Source organism: Myxocyprinus asiaticus, chromosome 31 (genome assembly GCF_019703515.2).
Source record: "Myxocyprinus asiaticus isolate MX2 ecotype Aquarium Trade chromosome 31, UBuf_Myxa_2, whole genome shotgun sequence".
Taxonomy (NCBI): Eukaryota; Metazoa; Chordata; class Actinopteri; order Cypriniformes; family Catostomidae; genus Myxocyprinus; species Myxocyprinus asiaticus.
Genome location: NC_059374.1, coordinates 42,082,725 through 42,105,825, shown reverse-complemented (window position 1 = coordinate 42,105,825; position 23,101 = coordinate 42,082,725). Strand labels below are relative to the sequence as shown.

General features: G+C 39.5%; 1 protein-coding gene across 3 annotated transcripts in view; it reads left to right on the top strand.

The window, feature by feature from the left end:
- The window catches only part of LOC127422624 (fibroblast growth factor 12-like), a 60,212-nt gene that overhangs the window by 32,008 nt on the left and 5,103 nt on the right, over positions 1-23,101 (top strand). For 2 of the 3 annotated variants that reach the window (XM_051666371.1, XM_051666370.1), the window contains exons 2-3: positions 7,235-7,345; positions 17,812-17,915. In XM_051666371.1, coding sequence (XP_051522331.1) covers positions 7,235-7,345; positions 17,812-17,915 — 215 coding nt within the window. Of the gene's footprint in view, positions 1-5,388; positions 5,597-7,234; positions 7,346-17,811; positions 17,916-23,101 lie in introns of those variants that run through there. The other variant, XM_051666369.1, reaches the window with a different exon arrangement.

Genomic DNA, 23,101 nt, shown 5'->3' with positions numbered 1-23,101 from the left:
TACATTTTCCCTGTTACTTAACTGATTATATGTGTTACTGAAAAAAACAGACATTCTCCTTTAAATGAAGGTAAACGTCATGTTTTTCTCATGTGAAAATTTGATTTTAACCTGAGATGTCTGTAAAAAGATGTCAGTAAAAAAAATAGATTTCTTCCAGTGTAAAAAAACCCACATATTTTACTGAGAAAATACTGTATAATTTAACATACATTTTTTTTTAATAAGTGTTAAATTCCCCTAAAAATACATTTATTCACACCAAATAATTTTAATTCGTTTTTTTTTAGCAAATATTGGTCTTTTTTTATTATTATTTTCTCCCCTTTTCCTCCCTGATTTGGAATGCTCAATTCCCAATGTGCTCTAAGTCCTCGTGGTGGCGTAGTGACTCGTCTCAATCCGGGTGGTGGAGGATGAATCTCAGTTGCCTCCGGGTCTGAGACCGTCAATCCACGCATCTTATCACGTGGCTTGTTGAGCGTGTTACCACGGAGACTTAGCGCATGTGGAGGCTTCACGCTATTCTCTGCGGCATCCACGCACAACTCACCACGCGCCCCACCGAGAGCGAGAACCACATTATAGCGACCACGAGGAGGTTACCCCATGTGACTCTACCCTCCCTAGCAACCGGGCCAATTTGGTTCACTGAAATAAGGGTCCTGAGATATCTCACAGATCTCTGTGACAGCTCTAGACTATTTAAACAGCAAATAAAAATGCGTCTGCCTGTCAATAATTTTTGCACATTCTCGTATTTTAGTTGCAGTGAATTATTGAGGCTTAATGCCATTTTTATGCCATGTTGTTCATAACAGTTGTCAGTTGAGGGCGCTATTTTGCTGCTGTTGTTTTTAAGAACCGTTTCTGCTCGTGTCGGTCTCTACAGTATCTGTGATGAACAGGGTTTTCTCTCAGTAAAGCTCATTTGGTATCTTTGGAGTGCTGGGTTTTTGGAAATAGGGGTGTGGCTAATCCAGTGGCTCAACTTGTGGAAATTCTAGAATGGATAAAATCGCTTACAGCACCTTTAACTAAATATTTTGCTTCAATAATAGAAGGCAAATTCACTTTAAAGCAGTGCCGTTCCCAAGTGAATCATTTATTTGAACTAGTTCATTTACATGAACCATCTCACTCGAATCAGAATTCCCAATGCTAAATATCAGGGAACTGTTCATTTCAATCGGTTCATTTACATAAACTGTCCGAAAGAACTGATTCACTTATATGATTCAGTTTGCAGCACTGCACGTAAAAGAGAGAGAGGGCGGTTTAGATGAGTGTTTTTGATTCTTCACTCAGCTCCATTGCTGCGTTTGCAGTTCAGTGCAACAAATGAAGTGTTTTGTGAAGCTACAGCAGTACTCGTTGGAAAATGTAGCTTGTTACTGGAAAACTACACTATTGTGAAAATAGCTGAACTACTGTCACGCTACAGAAAAATGGGGTTAAGTTAGTAGCGTCTCTATTTCTAGTTCACTACTCCCCAGAACTGATTGTAGTTTGGGAAGAACCACGCCTGTAGACAGACGTGCTTTCATGCCTGACTGTGTTTCGCTTGCAGGGACTTCAAATCTGCATGTGCACAAGTACTACTGGCCTACTCAGTGGAGACTATAGATAGATATTCTCTCTCTCTCTCTCTCTCTCTCTCTCTTTCTCTGTGATAAAATAATCAGTGTTGTGCGATGAAGGTTGAATGATGTATCTGGGTCACAGTGATTGGCCTCTTTACTGGAGGCTACAGAAACGATCTCTCAGCACCTCACAGCGCTGTGTATTCAATACAATATCGGTACCTGAGTCAGCACCAATGACAGCTGCTCCATCACCGTCATCTGTCAGCGACCAAACCCACGGGGCATCCGTCAGGGGCCAGCGAGCTCGCTCAAATTAACGCTATTCATCATAAAAACCAATCAAATGAAGTCAAACCTGCCATAAATGTAATTATCTAACTGCATCTGAAATGCCCTAATTAAACCATGTAATGATATTGAATCATAAATGTGGCTAAGCTCAGGCTCGGCGTTATAATGAGTTATTCGCATCATTTGTTACGCACTCAAAGAACTTTATGCACCAAATCTTCCCCTTTTTTTTTTTACATGATGTCCACATGAACAAGAAACTGAGTATTTTAGGCTTTGTTCAGACAGGCAACAGATATCAAATGTTTTGGCATGTTGACCAGTGTAAGAAGTTAACTGTATTTTTATATTTATTTTTTATCTTTACAAGGGCAATTTGTTTTTTCTAACCACATGAAACATTATGTCAAATACTTCAGTTTAATCAGTTCATTAATGCAAATTCTCAACATAAAGAATTTAATCAAATCATATACATGTATGTATATATATATATATATATATATAAGGTAAACATTTTGTGAATCTGAACTGTGTGTGAGCCCTTGGTTTTAATTATCGTTGTTTCTCAAGTTCTCCGTGTTTCTGAAGATACCAGAAAAAAGACGCACTACACAATTTAAGATAACACTGGCTCTTGCGTATGGACTAGTGGTGTACAAAAATATCGTATTGTTTTGTATGATACGACACTCATTATACAATACCATATGTATCATACGATACATAAACAAACACATGTGTAACTAAAACCAAGTATTGCACTATTGGGATCTGCGGAACAGTCTCCTCCCATGAGAGGCAGCGCTGAGCGCTCATAGGAAAACAGAGCAACACACACAGTACATAGGCGAGAAGATTGAGGGCAGACAGCTAGTAGATTGTACTGTAGCAGTACAGCTTGTCCAATTTGCCAAACAGCGGTGTCATGACCTGGTACTACAGTACATCAAACATGTCGTTTCATTTAAGCCGACATCCCCATGAAAATCGGTGGATTTGTGAGGCAGAAACATCAGCAGTAAGTTTAACAGCTGACATTGAGCGTGACATGCACAGCAAGATCAAAAAACAGCTTATTCAAAAAACCAGCAACGTAAGAAACCCAAGATTACATGAGACTTATAAATATCTGCTTTTGACTTCGAAATGTAAACAGTTTTGAGAACAACACTTGTGCACATGTTATAAGCCAGTAATAACAGCGGTAAAGTTTACATGCAAAGTGAAAAAAATATTTACATGTGCCGATCGATTTTTGCTCAAGCCGCGAAATAATATTGGATTATGTACATATATCATAAAACCAGAGGTCAGGTTCCTCTCGAGTTTTTTTTTTTTTTTTCACCACTAAATAAAATTGAAAGGAGTTTTTTCCTTGCTACAGTCACTTCAGCTTGTTCACAGGGGTTTTCAGACATTAAGGCATGATTTTAATAAAGCTGCTTTGAAACGATGTGTATTGTGAAAAGTGCTATACACATATAAATGACTTGAGTGTAGGCAAACTCATTTTCTAAAAAAAAAAACAAAACATGAAAATCGTGAGTTCATATTCGTTTTACTCTACAATCAAACAAAATAAATGCAGTGCTGTTGTTTAAGTTACTTAGAGCTCTGCTTTTTGTTGCCATTGTCAGACACTTCTGTGGCATTTATGATTTAAAAGACATTTACGTCGAATCCTTGAACAAGTTTGAGCGAAACATTTGTGGGTGCTTGTATTGTATCGTATCGTGAGTCTATGCATCGTATCGCGAAAGTTGTGTATCGTTACATGCCTAGTATTGACAGATGCATGTTTTTCTCAAGCATTTAACGCAATTAAGTGTTTATTTACCCATGTAAAAGAGATACCGGAAAACTAATTACATCCAAATAGTACTTTACTTAATAGCACCATCTACTGTTTGATATGTATGCATTCAGTCTGACTAGAAAAGGATAAAATGTATCCCCTCCGGATATAAAAAACGAATGACCAGAAAGGGGGATATCAAAAGCAAAGGCAGGGAAATCCCCCCATACCCCCCAGCAAATCGCACCCTGATAACGTCATAGACAATGCTCAATTATGTAGTAATGTGTCTAAAAAAAAATTACGGAATTGAATGCACCTGAAGCAAAGAGGGCAAGACTGATCTCACACTGAAATTGGAAACATTATTGACTTTACTTTCGCTGAAATCGGTCTGTGTTTACAGAAATTCGAGACACTGCCCCCAGTGGCCAAAGCGGAAAGTGTTGTTCGGCGTATGGCCACGTGTGAGCTCCATTTTCTGGGTGAAATGTCCACAGAGGGGCGCCAAAAGCGAGTTGTGAAGCGAGTTGTTTACATCTGTACAGGATGTAACACAGTGAAGAGGAATATAAACTGAACTTACCAACCCAAACCCCAAACCCCAAACCCTAAACCTAACCATCAGTGTTGTAAAAATTTAATGTTAGAGGGGGAAATGTAACCTCTGAATTTCGCTCGTCACTGATTATGCGAACGCGATTACTTCCTGGTTTCAATGCGATCTGAACCTGTGTCTCTCACGCTGCTGATGCAACATGCTTCCGGTCGAGTCAATGAGCACAGCATATGCATGAATATATAAAATACATTAACTACTGATCTGTTTTAACCATTTGCACAATGACAGTGCAGACAGACAGTCCTTAACATTTAAATTAGTAGTAGTGTGAACAAAGCCTAAATTTTGTTACTGGTTTAGGGTGCCATTGTGCTCCCAGCGTGACAGCATTTTTGGGGGAAAGCTGTTGCTTTGACTTCCTCTCTGTATTCCTAGTCAAGTTGCTCTCTTTCTCTCCGACCACACACACACACACACACACACACACACATATCTCTCCCCACCCTCCCGTCTCTCTCACTCTCTCAGCATCATTCCGACCTCTCCATCTAGACTGTTGGAATCATGCGAGACGCTTCTGTTCAGTCTGTTCTGTTGAAAATCTCCTTTTCTGAGACATATTGGATTTGCTTTGATTCCCAAAACCTCTGAGACTTTTCCTGGATCTTGGATATATTCCGGTAACAGACTCTGGACAGAGATGGGATGAAAGGCTGAAGGCATCTAAAGGCATCTGTTGATAAACCGGATCTCATTGATGGGTTACTGGTGCTTTACTGAAGCAATCGTGTCCGTGATGAGAAGTTAAGGACTAAACAGCTACAAACATTCATTTCATATGCACATTTTTATACTTGTGAAGGCTGAATCTCTGTCATGTCATGAATAATTGACCTCTTACCAGGACGCTCCCTGGTTGGTCTCATTTTTGGACAGTTTATGTTTTGTTATGTGGTCTAATTGTGCGGTTATGTAACCTTAAAGTGCTTTTAGTGGTTGGGAACCGAGTCTATCGGTGTCAAGCTCATGCTGCGGTGCATGACTGCACAAGAGAAGCGTGCGCTCGCTCCCTCGCGCCGGTTGTCTCACCTGAATCGACACCGTTTCACAGGCCATAATCATCCCCTCACCAGCTCTCCTTCTCCCATGAGATGGCAGCGGCGATTGCCAGCTCGCTCATCCGACAGAAGCGGCAGGCGCGCGAGTCTAACAGCGAGCGCGCAGCGTCAGGTAAACGGCGCACAAGCCCCGGGAAAGAGCCCTCCGGCCGAAGCTCCCTGTTCGACCGGCACCTGTTTGGGCTCTTCAGTAAAGTGCGATTCTGCAGCGGGAAAAAGCGACCCGTGAGGCGGAAACCAGGTCAGTTCATTCACACCTCATACACACACCTGTGCGTGTGGAGCATAAACACAAGCTTGCGTGCTCCTCACGAGACGGTGAAGACTTTGAGTTTATTTATAGATTGTTTTGATGATATATAAAATTCGTCAATTTAGCAATACAAAAGAACGTACTTTAAGAAGTCATTGTGGAGGCGAGGGCGTAGCCGAGCGTTCGTCTGGGGAGAGAGGAAGTGGTAAGGGTTTTCACCTGAGATGAATTGCTTATAATTGTGATTTCTATGTTCACAGTGAGAGGCACTGAGATAAAAGGCTGCCCAAAACCCCAGAGAGGGAGAGAGAGCCGAGCCTGCACGTGTGTGTCAGTGCAGCCCGCAGTGTCGAGTGTGACATTTTCTTTAAGTTGTGAAATACCTTTTGAGTTGGATTCGTTGCCTCCCGCTTCCTCCTTTCCCTCCTCCACAAACGAACCTTGTTACAGTCATTAACAAACATTATAATGCTTACCAAATCAGTATGAAGCCCACAAAGGGTGGACAGACAGACATACAGATAGATAGATAGATAGATAGACAGACAGACAGACAGATAGATAGAATGATAGAATGATATAATGATAGATAGAAAACCCTGGACATCACAGATACTGTAGAGACCGACACGAGCAGAAACGGTTCTTAAAAACAACAGCAGCAAAATAGCGCCCTCAACTGACAACTCTTATGAACAACATGGCATAAAAATGGCATTAAGCCTCAATAATTCGCTGCAACTACAATACTATGAGAACATGCAAAATTATTGACAGGCAGAAAGCGCCAGAGACTGCGGCCCACGGACACATTTTAGTTTGCTGTTTACAGAGTCTAGAGCTGGTCACAGAGACCGGTGATATATCTCAGGACATTTAATTCATTAATATCTTTCAAGGAGTAGGACAATGTTTTGCATACCTTTCCATGAAAAAATCGCTTACTGCACATTTAACTAAGCATTATAGAATGCAAAAATGTTTGTTGTAGTTATAAAGTATTCTAAAGTTATGTAATTATAAAGAGTCACTCTGAAACGTTGTTTGTCACAGGTCTGTGTGTACATGTTGTAGAGAAACTGTTGTTGTATACTGTATGTGTATTAAAATTTGGCAAACTTCGCTTGTATTAATTTGTATTCACTGTTGATTTGTGTCGTTTGTGACCATTTCATTTTTTCCATTTTCTTTCTTCTACAGTATTGATTGTCTCCAAGTGTGTGTGTGTGTGTGTGTGTGTGTGTGTGCACCTCAAGTTTTAAGGTGTTCATTATACCATGTGACCTTTGCAATACTGAATATTGCCCCAAAACACACTGAAGTCCTGCTGGGAGTGAGACAGCAGAAGGGGAGCCAGATTCAGGCAGACAGGTTGTCGGTTTTCTGAAGTAATTAGCGGCATACTAAAACAATTAACACATTTTAATTGGTTAGCACTTGTAGTTCTAGTAACATGAGGAAATTTGGCTCAAGACAGGTCGCTTTTTCATTCTGAACAGTGCTGACAGCACTGATCTGGGTACAGTTATGCTCTATATGCTATAAAACTTTGCATTTGCATTCGTGAGGTTTAAGGGGATAGTGATCAGACTATTCAGTTGTGTGTTTGTTTTGTGTGTTTTTCAGAGTCTCAGTTGAAGGGAATTGTGACCAGGCTCTTCAGTGAGCAGGGCTTCTTCCTACAGATGCAGCCTGATGGAACCATCAGTGGGAGTAAAGATGAAAACAGCGACTACAGTGAGTTTATCTGAAATCTATAACATTTTCCCATTACAATAATGTGAATTTGGAGTAAAATGTGCTTTTTTGTCAACAAAATCATTTTGAAATATTAATCTTAATGAGCCCATAAACAGGCTTCATTTTCCTTATGTAAAATACAGTATAATTTCTTAATTTCTATTAGTTTTTATTTTGGACTGAAATATGACCCAGAAATGGGTCATTGGTTTGGTTTCTTCAGATGAACGCTTCCGGTGAGAGAACGCTGTGCGCACCTGGCTGCCGCTTCTCGCCGGTACTCGTGTTTGTTCTGCGTGTTTGAATGTTTGGACTCCCTCATTTGCTTTGATACATCTTCTCTTACCTACCTTGGACTGTACCCTGGATTATCTACGTACTTCATCACTTTATCCGCTGGATTCGCCATCTGGATTTGCTTCAGGTTTGTGTGGCTCTTGCTATTAACTGTGCATCTCTCTGCCGCCGGCTGCCAACCTCCGTGATTCTCTGATGTACCTCCCCGCATAGTTGGTGAGTGAGACTCCACTCTCTCATTTATTGACGGTATTTGGGTGGTGGGCTACCTCTCGCTTCTCAAATAACTGGTAAGGTCTCTGTGTCTCACTGGTGTTGTACAAATGGCGACAGAGCGTATCAATTCCGGTGCACAGTAGCAATTACGTTGCACAACCCTTAGTGATGTCGTGCTTCCACTGCTGTTTGTTGTTGATCTAACTATGCACATCTTCGGACTCAAAACATTTGCCCCTGGCCTACTTAGAGTGGCTGCTCTAGGCTTGTTGATCTGCTGCGTCCTTCTCATGGCACTCATGGCTTGAATTCTCTCCCCCGGCTATGGCTACATACTGCTTCTGTAAAGCGCTTGGGATTACCCGACAGCTGCACTTCATCCACTGATCTCCTCGTCACTACCTCTCATCTCACTGCTCGTCGCCTTCTGCTATCCCCTCTATCTGGTCAAATCGTATGGATACACGTTACTCTATGCTGCCTGCTGCACATCATGGGAGAAATGATAGTTCCCTAACAGCTATTCCATGCGAACAGCCTCACCAACATCGATCTACGTGCTGAAACTGTCGGGTCCCTTACAGAAATGGCTACACTGCTCTGCACCACAAAAAGTGATAAAAACCTAGATATACTTCTGCTTACTGAAACATGGCAAATTCCCAATGACTGTTTCCACATGAACCTGCTAACTCCCCCTGGATACAACTACCTGGCTAAACCTCGCCTGATTTCCAGGGGTGGTGGTCTGGCTGCGAGTCAGTAGCTTGCATACTAAAATCATTGACTTCATTGAGATTAGCACCTTTGAATACCTGGTTTTTAAAGTTATTGATCCATCGCCACTGCTTGTAGTTCTTGTGTATCGCCCACCAAACTCTGTCTAATTTCTTCAGTGATCTGAATGAGCTGTTAATTCTAACTTGTGCCATGTGTTCACCTGTATTTTTACTGGGTGATTTCAACATACATGTAGATACTGATAGCACAATCAATGAGCTCATGTCTGTGTTTCAATTTAGTACAACATGTTGACTTCCCTACACATTCTCGTGGCCACACACTAGACCTAGCCTGTACTGCTGGTTTATGTGATGTCTCTGTGCTCGGCTCTCAGATTGGACTGTCTGATCATTCATTCATTGAACTAAGTTGTGAAACCTCTCTCCCCAGGTCATGTCTGAAATCCATTATAACCTACCGCAGCTTTAAATCTATTGATCCTGTATCCTTTTCTGCATCAGTACAAACCTTACAGATATTACTAAAACTTACCTGTCCCACTGACATCCTCACTAGATACAATACCTCCATTTCTAATGCCCTTGATTTACATGCCCCTCTTAAGAGTAGAGCCCCTCCACTCACTTGCACCTGAACTTCACACTCTGAAAGCTGCAGGACGCCGCCGCCTTGAGCATCTCTTTAAGAAAACTGGTTTAACTGTTCACTCATCTGCCTTCAGTGACCATATACAGATATACAAATCTGCATTAAATGCTGCACGCTCAGCATATTTATTTTCCCTTATCAATAATGCCTCTTCCAGACCCAAAACACTCTTTTCCACTGTTAACAAACTCACCAACCCACCTGTGTCTGTTATTTCCGATTCTGCTGAGCTCTGTGTCAGTCTTTTCTTCACTTCTTTCAAAATAAAATGAATTCACTATACAAACTTTTCCCTCCAATCATATCTCCAGATGCACTACAGGAGTTCCTCACTGACCTCATGATTGGCACATTTTCTGACTTTGCCCCTACTAGCCCACCTGCAATTACTGAGTTAATCAAGAAATCTAATTCTGGGGCCTGGGTAGCTCAGCGAGTACTGACGCTCACTACCACCCCTGGAGTCGCGAGTTCAAATCCAGCCAGGTCTCCTAAGCAACCAAATTGGCCCGGTTGCTAGGGAGGGTAGAGTCACATGGGGTAACCTCCTCGTGGTCGCGATTAGTGGTTCTTGCTCTCAATGGGGCGTGTGGTAAGTTGTGCTTGGATCCACATGCTGTGAGACTCTGCGGTGTCATGCACAATGGGCCATGTGATAAGAACCGCGGATTGACGGTCTCAGAAGTGGAGGCAACTGAGACTTGTCCTCCGCCACCTGAATTGAGGTGAGTAACCGCGCCACCATGAGGACCTACTAAGTGGGAATTGGGCATTCTAATTATTAATAGAAATCTAATTATTCTTCCTGTCAATTAGACCCGGCCCCCACCGCCCTGCTTAAACATTGTCTGTCTGCCATCTCCCTCCTCATCAACAGACTTCTTAGTACCGGTGTTGTCCCTCTACAACTAAAAAGTGCAGTTGTCACCGGCCTAGACCCCTTCTGACCTTAAAAATTACCGTCATATTTCAAATCTCCCTTTTCTGTCCAAATTGATAGAAAAAGTGGTTGCCTCACAGCTACAATCCTATCTGGCCTCACACAGTCTCTTTGAGTGTTTTCAATCTGGTTTCCGTCCACTCCATAGCACAGAGACTGCACTCATTAGAGTCGTTAATGATCTTCTAATGGCTGCAGACTCTGGTGCCCTCACTATTCTTGTTCTCTTAGATCTCAGTTCATTTGACACTATCTCACACAGCATACTCATTTCTTGACTCTATGCTATTGACATTTCTGGTACTGTACTATCCTTGTTCAATTCTTTTTTTGGGGGGGGGGGATTTTTCCCCTTTTTCTCCCAATTTGTAATGCCCAATTCCCAATGTGCTTTTTAAGTCCTCGTGGTCGTGTAGTGATTCGCCTCAGTCCAGGGAGGAATCCCAGTTGCCTCCGCGTCTGAGACCATCAACCTGCGCATCTTATCACGTGGCTTGTTGAGTGCGTTGCCATGGAGACATAGCGCGTGTGGAGGCTTCACGCCATCCACCGCGGCAACCACACTCAACTCACCACGCGCCCCACTGAGAACGAACCACATTATTGCGACCACGAGGAGATTACCCCATGTGACTCTACCCTCCCTAGCAACCGGGCCAATTTGGTTGCTTAGGAGACCTGGCTGGAGTCACTCAGCACGCCCTGGGATTCGAACTAGCCAGCTAGCGATCTCCAGGGGTGGTAGCCAGCGTATTTTACCACTGAGCTACCCAGGCCCCCTGGTTCAATTCTTATTGACATTTCTGGTACTGTACTATCCTGGTTCAATTCTTATCTCTCTGACCATCAACACTACATCTCTATTCGTTAGGCAAAATCTACTACAGCTCCTGTTACTCAAGGCGTCCCTCAGGGTCCTGTTCTTGGTCCACTGCTCTTCATCACTTACATGCTCCCCCTGGGTCACATCATATGGACTCAACTTTCACTGTTATCAAATCAAATCCCTTTATTGTCACTCAACCATATACACAAGTGCAACAGTGGGTAAAAGACTTGGGTGCAGTTCCAGGCAACACAGCAGTATGACAATTACAATAAACATCTGATTTACACATAACACAGTTTACACATCTTGTTATGCTGATGACACACAGCTTTATATCAGTTCAAAATCCACTGCTCCCTTACCCACAAGCTCCTTATCTGCATGTATCAATAACATCAATACCTGGATGACCAATAATTTTCTCAAACTTAACACTGACAAAACTGATTTACTTTTAGTTGGTTCCACAAATCTTACATCTCACCACTCTGATCAGTCTGTTGATATTGATGGTGTCCTGTTCAGACCCTCCTCTACAGTCAGAAACTGTAGTCCTTCCTCCCTCGCATCTTTTCTCTCACAAAAGCTGCTTTCTTTCACCCCCGTAATATTCTCAATTCTCAATATAAAAGATGCAGAGACTCTTGTTCGCGCTTTCATCGCTTCACGACTCGACTACTGTAACGCCCTCTTTTCTGGTCTCCCCATCAACACAATCAGTAATCTGCAATACATTCAAAATTCAGCTGCTCGGGTTCTCACTTATTCCAAGCAATCATCTCAAATCACCCTCATTTTATGTAGACTGCACTGGCTACCTGTCTCTTACCACATACTCCTCACTACATTTAAAGCTCTACATGGTCTTTCCCCTCCATACATCTCAAATCTTATTCATCCCTATACACCATCTCGCTCACTCAGGTCTTCTGACTCCAGTTTACTACTCATCCCACTCATCCCAATTTACCCTCCCTAGCAACCGGGCCAATTTGGTTGCTTAGGAGACCTGGCTGGAGTCACTCAGCACACCCTGGGATTCGAACTAGCGAGCTAGTGAACTCTAGTGGTGGTAGCCAGCGTATTTTACCACTGAGCTACCCTATATCTTTCTGACTCTTAACTGATCTGCTATTTAGTTTTTTATTTTATTTAATATTTTTTTATATTTGCTTGCTACTTGTAAAGTGACCTTGAGTTTGTAGAAAGACGCAATATAAAATAAACTTTATTATTATTATTATTTAAATGTTCTTAACAGGCTTCATAGTGTTAAGTATATCTCTCAAATGATCATTACATTCATGCCAACCACAATAAATAAATAAATAAATTAAAAATCACGGAGCTTTGAAAATTCTGACATTAAATTTGTATAATATACGTATATATTAAAAGTTTGAACTAATAATTTGTATATATGCAGCCTGCTCTGTCATTATAAACATCTCATTGTTTTACATTACAAGCTATTATGATGTCATCTTACTATAACCTTCTGAGAAACAACAACAAAAGTTTTACAGTTTCCCTTTTTTAAATGTCAATAATAATGTTTGTTACATAAAATACGTGTGATAGTTTATATATATATATATATATATATATGTATATAATTGAATTCATATAGTTTTTGATGAGCTGAAATTGTAATGCCATACATTTCTATATATTTTTATAGATAAAAGGGAGGAAGTTGACATGGCCAAACTCTCTGAAAAGCCCCCAGGGAGACTTACTACTAACTAAAACATAAAAAACAAAAGTCCTTTACAAAAATGAATTGCTGGGTTTAAGGAGGATAATGACTTTTAAATCCTGATGTATCAAATATGATACAAAAAAAAAAAATCACATATTAAATATTTTTGTTATTTGTTTTTTGTTTAAAGGTTCAGAAAACAGCTCCATTTAAAAAAAATTTTTTTCGACTATTATTTCATATTTCAGGCTTTATAGGGTTAAAAAGCCTATTGGATCATATTTAATACATGGATTTCAATGTGCATTTTCAATAAAATAATATACAAAATTTTAACCAAGCACAATTTGCTTATTTTCAGCAAACACTCATTTTAAAATATCAGTAGCAATATAATAATATGATACTTTTAATATATCAAAATGAAAGATTTCACATAAAAAAGACGAGTGCTTTGCAATACGAAGATGGACATTTTTTATAAAAAAAAATACTTGTACTTCATGAAATGCATGGAAACGTAGACATCTAGCACGCTGCATAAAACATTGGATTTTGTTATTGATGCAGTGGCTAAGGAAAATCGCATATCAATTTTGATACAGGTGGCATTATAGGGTTAAAGATGAATAAGTATGTTTTAGGGCTGGGCGATATATCGAATATCAACGATAAAATCGCGATGATTTTGCTGCCGATATACAATTAAGCAATATCGTGTATATCACAATGATTTTAAAATGCTTTCTATTTAACCATTTAGTTTCATAAAGAGCATTAGTAGACTAATTTCACAATCCTTCAGATTGTGCACAATTAATCAAAATAACATAAAAATGGCTTTATCAGATACTGTTCTGTGTATGCACAAGGCTCATGGGTTCATGTTTTTAGCACTTTTAGAGCAGTTCACGTGTGTTGTGAAATAAAAGTACTGCAGGTTTTATGCATTTGCGCTATAAGTTATTATACAAATCTACAAAGGTGGCACATTATAACAGAAAATGAAGAGATAAAATCATTTCACCTGATGCAGAACATTGTGAACCACACACAAAACCTTCCGTGTCAAAATAAAAGCTTCTGGTGAAAGTGACATGTCAAAATAAAAGCTCCACCTTGATCATTTACAAAAATATGTTTAAGTAAAAAATATATGTAGGTAAATAATGCTTTTTATTAAGCCTACCCTGTATCATTTTATATAAAATATAAATGTGCATATCAATGAAAATGATCAGATCACATTCTCCCTTGTGTTTATTTAGTGAAAAACTGAGGAAACATGCCTTCATTATTTTAAAATAGATTTTTATTCAATGCCTTAAATAAATGGCTACAATGGCTGTTTAGATGAAATTATGGTTCCTCTGATTTAAAAAAAAAAAAAATCACTTTTTAGCCATTTCAGAGATATATATTGAAAATCGTCAATAGGCTGAAAATATTGCGATTTTTTTATTTGATTTTTTTAAAAAAATTTTTAGCCATATCGCCCAGCCCAAGTATGTTTCTACCTATTTCAAAATATTTGAAGTATTTGGTTAAAGTTTGGTCTGTTACAGTTTGATGCATGTTTTTATCGTTTTGCACATTATCGTCAACTTAAATATGTTATTTTTGTCGACTTATATTGTGTAAAACTGACTAAAATGAATGATTGTGGCATGATGAAATACTGACTAAACTTTAAGAGACAAAAATTGCTGTGAAAATTAACACTGCATGAAATGCTTTTCTGAAGATACACACACACACTAAGCTCATCTCCCTAGGGCACTAGAGAGGGATGTTTTGAGGGATTTTAGAGCGGTACATATCTCTCTGTCTCTTTCTCTGTGGTATCAAGGTGCCCACTCACGTTTTCAGATGCTTTTGAATTACACGGCTTTCCTTCTTATCTGCACAACTCACATTAGCGAGTCCAACAGGCTTACACACTGAGTCTTTGTCTAACACACACGTGACACACACATTACTGCCCCGAGTCTTATGAGAGATCTGAGAAAGAGAGAAATTCAACACGAAATGCCGTTTGCAGCCCATTTTATTTGTGATGTCATCCAAAAAGGAAAGCCGTTTCCGAAGCATTTTGATAAAAGTTTACTAAGACTATGTGGAATAATGTGCACTTATGAAAAGTTAAAAATAGGACCAGGATAGTATATTTAAAAAAGTAAATAGGGTCACTTTGGATGTCATGTTGGCTTTATGCCATGATTGTTTTTATCAGACAACTGTGGGCAAACATGTTTCTAAGCTAAAGTGAGATTATTATTGATTATTTGGATACCTGAAACCCAATACTGTCGGTTTCTGAGCTGCTTCCAGCAAAATGAAGAACAACTGATGACTGAACAGTCTACAGTAAAGAAACAGAATTACAAGATACAAAGTAACAGTTTTGCTTTCAGATGTTCAGTGTTAAAGACCTTTTGTAATAAGTGGTTTTTGCTGAGGCAATCATCACTGTTAGGGATGTGCACTATGACTAATTTGACTGTCGTTTAAACGGAAGTTTTATAACTAGTCTAAAGAGAAACCAGCCTTGCACAGCGGAAAAATAACATGCAAGCATGCACAGATGTAAAGAAGACTCAAATGTGAAAACATCCATAGGGACTTTCAAACATTTGGAAAGCCGATTCCCGCACCACCGAAGTGATTTCATAACTACTTTGCTGAGTTTGCGTGTCTAGCGCAGCCTGAGGTGAAATTACACTCTGTATCTGCTCCAGATATCCTCTTTTTTTAAATAATATTTGTATTATTAATTCTATTTAAAATATGTAACATTAATATGACAGTAATTTAAGTGCAGCCGCTGTAAAAATATAAAGCCAATTGTAAATGTGTAAAAATTATTATCAGTTTAATGGGGGGAAATATTAACCGACTAGTAATTCCAGTGTCGACTAGCAGCATCAGAACTGTTTAGTCGACTAGTCTCGCACATCCCTAATCACTATTACTGTTGCTCATACTTTGTGAACTTACAGTACGTAAGCACCACTAACATAAAATCTAGTTCACATTACAATTTTAATATGCACCGCTTACATACACACTTTCATCACATGAATTCTCTGTCATGTTCTCTTCTCATTCCCACATGCAGTAGCGGTTCTAGCTTGTATGGCGCCATGGGCGAAACGTGCTTCATCCCGCCCCCAAAGTTGTTGAGGGGGGCGTGGGTGGGGGTATGGTGGTGGTGATGTTGTTGACCAGTGGGGGCCTCATGCCGGCCCCCCAAAAAGATGCAGCCCTGGGCAACTGCCCATGTCGCCCATGCCTAAATCCACCCCTGCCCACTTGTGCACACTCATCTCCTGTATCTCTCCTCCCCCTCCATCCCTCCTTCATCTCTCCCTCTCTCCTGCTGCACTCCTCCGCTGCTCCTCTTTCTCTCTCCTCTGTTTTTTTTTTTTTTTTTTTACTCCTGACGATTCTTACAGAGTGGAAGTGAATCAGCGGCCGTGATGAGTGTGTTTCTCTGACTTCTGTAGATCTGTTTCTCTCTCTTTTCTCTTTTATTTAATATGAAACCTTCTGTCCTCGGAGAAACCACAGACCCTGTGAACTGATCTAGTTTCGCAATGTTCATGTGCAGGAAAACAAATTTGCAAATCAACAAAATCTGTCAAGAAATGTTGTATTTCATATTTTGAATTACTATAATGTTTTATAAATGTATACTGTATTATTTAAATTCTATAGTACATCTGTACAGTACAATTATAAGTTTATAGAATGGAAGTATTTTTGATTTACTGAATATAATGATTGTGCCTGGACAGGATGATTTGAATTATGTATTATAGTGGGAATGGGAATGAGATTTTCCACATTACGGTAATGACAATTTTGGGAGGAAATGTTCTTAATTTTATTATTTTTTTTTTTTACTAAAAACAAATTCAATGTTTGCTTGTTTATTTTAAAGAAATATTCCGGGTTCAATACAAATGAAGCTCAGTCGTCCACCCGTTTCTTAAAAAAAAAAAAAGCAAAAATCATCGTTACAGTGAGGCACTTACAATGGAAGTCAATGGGGACAATTTTTGGAGGGTTTAAAGGCAGAAATGTGAGACTTATAATTTTATAAAAGCACTTACATTAATTCTTCTGTTAAAACTTGTGTATTATTTGAGCTGTAAAGTTGTTTAAATCGACATTTTTACAGTTGTATGGCTTTCGGGTCTATAGCATTACGTCGTCATGGTAATAAAGTTGTAAAATTGGCTATAACTTTAAACAGAAAAGGTTAGTAAGCGATGTTATCACACTAAAATCATGTTAACACACATATTGTTTACGTCTTGTGGCTATACTTGTGAAACAGTGAGTATTTTAATGTTTACAGATTGGCCCCATTGACTTCCATTGTAAGTGACTCACTGTAGCACAGATTTTTGCTTTTTTTTTAAAGAAAAGGAGGGACGAGTCAAAATATATGTTTGTGGTAATCACTATTATACCACAAATGCTGTTGATTGAGCTCAACTTGTATTGAACCCGGAATATTCCTTTAAAAATATTACAGTGAGGCACTTACAGTGGAAGAGAATGGGGCCAGTCTGTAAACATTAAAAATACACACCGTTTTAAAAGTAAATTAAAGCCACAAGACATAAACAATATGCATGTAAGCATGATTTTAATGTGATAAAACCACTTCCTAACCTTTTCTGTGTAAAGTAATATCCAATTTTACAACTCTGTTGCCATGACGATGTAACACCGGTAAACCCTATAAACTATTTTATCACACTAAACTCATGTAGAACAAATTAGATCACACTAAAATCATGTTAACACATATAATGTAAATGTCTTGTAACTATACTTTTGAAACAGTGAGTATTTTAACGTTTATCGACTGGCCCCATTGACTTCCATTGTAAATACTTTACTGTAACTGCAATTTTTGTACTTAACTTGTACTGAATTAGGATTATTCCTTTAATGCTCCTAAACTAGTCTTAATTTCCAAATTACAAAATACAATTTTTATTATTTTTTTCTTTTGAGTTTACTTGAAAGAGCAACTTTTGTGCAATAATATTTGACATTTTGGTGTGTTTCAGCTCTCTTTAATCTGATTCCGGTGGGTTTGCGAGTCGTGGCGATACAGGGTGTGAAAGCGGGACTTTATGTAGCCATGAACGGAGAAGGTTTTCTTTACTCAACGGTAAGAGAAAACATGTATCTGTGTGTGAATACATGCATATGTACCTGCGAATGAGTGTATTGTGTGATTATAGTATCTGTTTTGTTTCTTTTCTCTGTAGCGTTTGTCAGGGTATGTACTATTATGCAATTTTGATGTAGTGTATGTGTATTACGTTGCGTGTTTGTAAGTGTGTGTGTGTGTGTTTGTTTTGGACGGCAGGACGAACTGCATTACAGTTGTAATATTGTGTTTTATTGTGTTTTCAGAGGGTGCAAGATGTTATGTTATTGTAGTGTGTTATTATTGTGGGTGAGGAGGTGTGCTTTTGTGTTTTGTTGTGTTTACAGCAGGACAGTGAGTCTTTGGGAAGAAACAGAGATGCACAAACAAAACAACACAATCAAAATTATGATTTCAGGAGACCTAAAACCTTTCAAAGGTTTCAAAACATAGCGAGCTGCCTATCTAGACAGCATAGACATGTTTTCAAAGGATGCTCATTAAGGTAGGCAGCAACATTATGCTGCCTTTTAAGGCCTTGTCCAAACTAATCCGTTAACTGTGTTTTAAGTTTCCTAACCTTTCCTGGGCTGTTCGGTCATTTTTGACCGATTTCAGTTTTGTTTCATTAATCTGAGTGGTTCAAGACTTTGTGAATTTTCCTAGATCTGCAATCCTCCAATGCAGAACTCACACACACAGAAGTGAGGGTTTGAGACCATAATACACCCTAAATGCAGAACATGCACACACAACCGCACACACACACACACACACACACACACACACACACACACACACACACACACAAACACACACACACACACACAAATGAATGGGTGAGACTAACACAGCCAGAAGACAGAATGCAGAACACACAGGCACACCACACGCACACACAAACACACATACATACACACACACACACACACAAACAGACACATGCATACACACACACACACACACACACATACACTCACACAAACAGACACATACATACACACACACACACACACACACACTCACACAAACAGACATATACATACACACACACACACACAAACACACACACACACACACACACCCACACACACACCCATACATACACACACTCACATACACATACACATACACATACACACACACACAGACACATACACACACTCACACACACAGATCAAAGAAATGCTTATTCTATGTCTTCTTTTTGTAACACCATGGTCAGGTTTGACTGTAAACATAATGTGACATTATTGCAAAAACTGACACTTCAAAACGATTTAAAAAACTTTGAAAAATAATAGTCATAAATGTCTAAATATAAATCCAAATGCATCACTTTTGATAATCTAATTTTAGGCAAACAGACCACCCAGTCTCTGCAGCCATCTACTGTTTCAAGTCATGTAATAGTTTTTTCTATCAGATATCAGCAATCTGCTCCCAATACATGACACATTCTCATATATAAGTGAAGTTAACATAAATTTGCTTATTCCTTAAAAAAAAGAAAGAAAAAAAAAGTTACACCTGTACTGTTTCCTGTCAAAAATCACCAGGAACAGCCAACCTTTATTAAACAGCCGAGCCCTTCCGGGGAGGGGGGTGGTGGGGTGTGGGCAGACCTTCCCGGCAGACCTTCCCTGCCTTCCGCAACCTGGGAGGGAGACAAGAGGAGGGAAAAACAAAACAACAAAAAGAGGAGAGGGAAAGGCCAACGCGGAGCGACAGTGAGAGAGAGAGAGAGGAGAGAGAGTAAAAACTTACTCGCCGGTTCCCAGACATGCCGTCACCTGGTCCTCGATCACTCCTCCACACTCTGGTGGACAACAGTCGCCCCTCCTCGGGCGGACCAGAGCCAGTCCTCCGACCCCAGGTGGACGGAACGCCCCTCTACGTTTCGGCGGCCGGTAGGGAACTCCTCCGCCCCTGGCAGCGGCCCCACCGCTCCAGGCGGCCGGCAGTGAGCCCCTTCCCTCATGGACGGTGGTCGTTCCTCCACGTCCAGGTGGCCGGTAGCAACTCCTCCATCCCCCTGCGGCTCCTTTGGGGTGGATGGTAGTGGCGAGGACTCTATGACAGGGCATCCCTCCTCCTTCCCGGGTTTTCGGCACCAATGTAACAGGGTTCAATGGAAAGGAGGAGGCGGGAACCAGACAAAGCATCAAAGTAATGTTAACTCAAACACAAAAACACACAAACATAAACGCATACAGGGCAGCTGCCTGTAGCTCTCTCTCTCCTGAACTGCTGCATCTCGTTACACTTATCCCTCACCTCGGCCTATTAGCCCGATTGGGGGCCGGGCGTGCGTAGTCATGGCCCACTTTAAATCAAAGTTTGTAATGTCTTAGAACATGCATCTTAGAGCTGTTTGGTTTTGTTCAAGGATTAAAACTCTTTATTGAAGGATATTTTGAAATACCTATGGAGAAAATATATGGAAAATGGCCAGTTTGATCTTTGTATGACTAATAAAGCCTGAACTTTCAAAAATAATCCATATTAGTGAAAGTTTATTTTTTAGTGTGATGTAACATTACATATGTCTGTGTGTGTGTGTGTGTGTGTCAAGATCAGATGTTGAGAATGTTCTATCTTTGGGGTGAGAAAGTGTTAATTAACACACTTTAAGTGTGATAGTGAACTGCTACAAATGTGTGACTGTTTATGTGTTCATTTCTTTGTCTTTGTGTGTATTCCTCTGTATGTGTGTAATGAATGCATGATAAGGTGTATACGTTAGGAATAATTGACGACAGAACGTTTAATTATTGAAAATGAATGCACATGCATCTATGATGTGAAGCAAACACTGATATTGAGCAGTATGTTTCAACAGGAGCTACATCAAGATTAACTAAATTAATCAGCATTTTAAAACATTTTTCAAATACTTGAAATCAAGATTAATTCAACAATGCCAAAGAACATTTATTTGAACTTGTTTCTTTTTTCTCCCCAATCTGGAATGCCCAATTCCCAGTGCGCTCTAAGTCCTCGTGGTGGCGTAGTGACTCGCCTCAATCCGGGTGGCGGAGGACAAATCTCAGTTGCCTCCGCGTCTGAGACCGTCAATCCACGCATCTTATCACGTGGCTTGTTGAGTGCGTTACTGTGGAGACCTAGCGCGCGTGGAGGCTTCACACTATTCTCCGCGGCATCCACACACAACCACGCCACACCACGTGCCCCACTGAGAGTGAGAACCACATTATGGTGACCACGAGGAGGTTACCCTATGTGACTCCACCCACCCTAGCAACCGGGCCAATTTGGTTGCTTAGGAGACCTGGCTGGAGTCACTCAGCACGCCCTGGATTCAGACTCGTGACTCCAGGGGTGATAGTCAGCGTCAATACTCGCTGAGCTACCCAGACCCCCCTGTTTCTTTATTTTTAATAGTGAGCTGTGTTTGTGTAACAGTAGGTTACTGTTGTGTGTGTAATTCATCTTTGTGTATATTTGCAATGGGTCATTGATATCGTTTCAAAGAGGATTGACAAATTTTAAGAGTTACAGTAAAATAAAGGAGTTATAACAATGTAAAAGTAGGAGTTTCACAAAATTCAGATTCACAAATAAATAAAATGATTAATGCGTTATTCCATGTCAAATCAACCAAATTTCAGAAACTTCACCAGCTGAAATTGTTCATTTTGTTAATACTTTTATCTATGGCATTTAACCAATGTGGGGCCTTAAAAATAAAGATATAAAAATGAAAGTTTGAACCGGAATCTAAAATGATATTAAGATATCTTTAACGCTTCTGGAGTTATAGACACTCCAACTTTGGAAAAGCAACACAAAAAAGTGTTTTTTCTCATTTTTGGACTCACACTATTGGCATAATATGCAGCAAGCGGTGCTGAAGTCAACAGATTTTAGTAATAGACCTACCTATCTCTGTGCAAAATAAAATAATGATTCTGACACCTTTTTTAAGGTTATTTTTTTGACCTGAAGTTTTGCTCCAGAGTCATAGGTGAAAATTGTCAATTTGACCCACCTCTGCAAAATAATGGTTTACTCAATAAATGTTGATTCACAGCATTTAATATTTTGGCTTTCATCATCATTTATGTTTATCTTTCACCAGTAAAAAAAAAGTATACAAATTTTGAGTTGGGGGCCTCTGGTTGAGTTGAGTTTTAATGTCTCATATTATAGATAATAAACATTAAACATATTAAACAGACTTTATACTTTATTACATTTTTACACATGACATCAAAGCCCCAAAAATATCATATAACCCTTATGAAATTATTCTAATGTGCTAATGTACTCCAGAAACATGTCTTTTTGTTAGAACAGTTGAAAACGACTGTGCTACTTAATGAAGTGTGAAAATGGTATCACAGTTTCTTTGCATTTCTTTCATACATTTACGTGCATTGTCAGTTTCATCTGCAGCAGTGAAGATGTTACGCAATCTGTCAAAGAAAAAGCCACATCCGAAACTGATAAACATGAAGAAAAGGGTGGAATGTGCAAACAAATTAAAAAGATTGATAGGTAAATTATTAGAAATTAGTATTATGGAGGGATGAATCAAAGTTCGTGGTGTTGAGCTGTTTGGGAGGTGCTGCAGAAAGCATTTGATGAACTTTACCTGAAGACATTTTAAATGTCTTTACTGTAATGGAATAAATCTATATACAGTAAATGCATTCATATATATATATATTAGGGGTGTAACGATTCACTCGTTTTCTCCATGAATTCTCTATGCATCCATTAATAATCCTGCCGATTCATATGCATCCATTCCAAATAGCCTGTATGTAAATGTACTGTATTTAATGTAAAGATTGACCGATAGCGGATTTTGCCGATACCGATAACTAGGTGGTGGGAATGGCCGATAACTGATTAAGTGGTCGATAGTTTTTAAAGTCAAATTATAGAATGTCAAAAAATATTTTGTATTCTTCCCTTACTATGGCGGGCAGTGAAAGTCCAATATGAATAAAATCCCAGATTTAGTTTATTGTTCAACCAAAATCTCAATAATAACCAGAAAAAATTAACATTTGGTCCATAACGCAGGACTTTTAAGTATAAACAAGCCCAAAACACACCGGGGACTCTTATTTTGAAATTATAAAATGATGAAAAAACTATCAGCAACTATCTGCATAGATATTTGTCCATAAACGATAGTTCCAAAAAGCAACTATCGGCACCGATTAATCAGT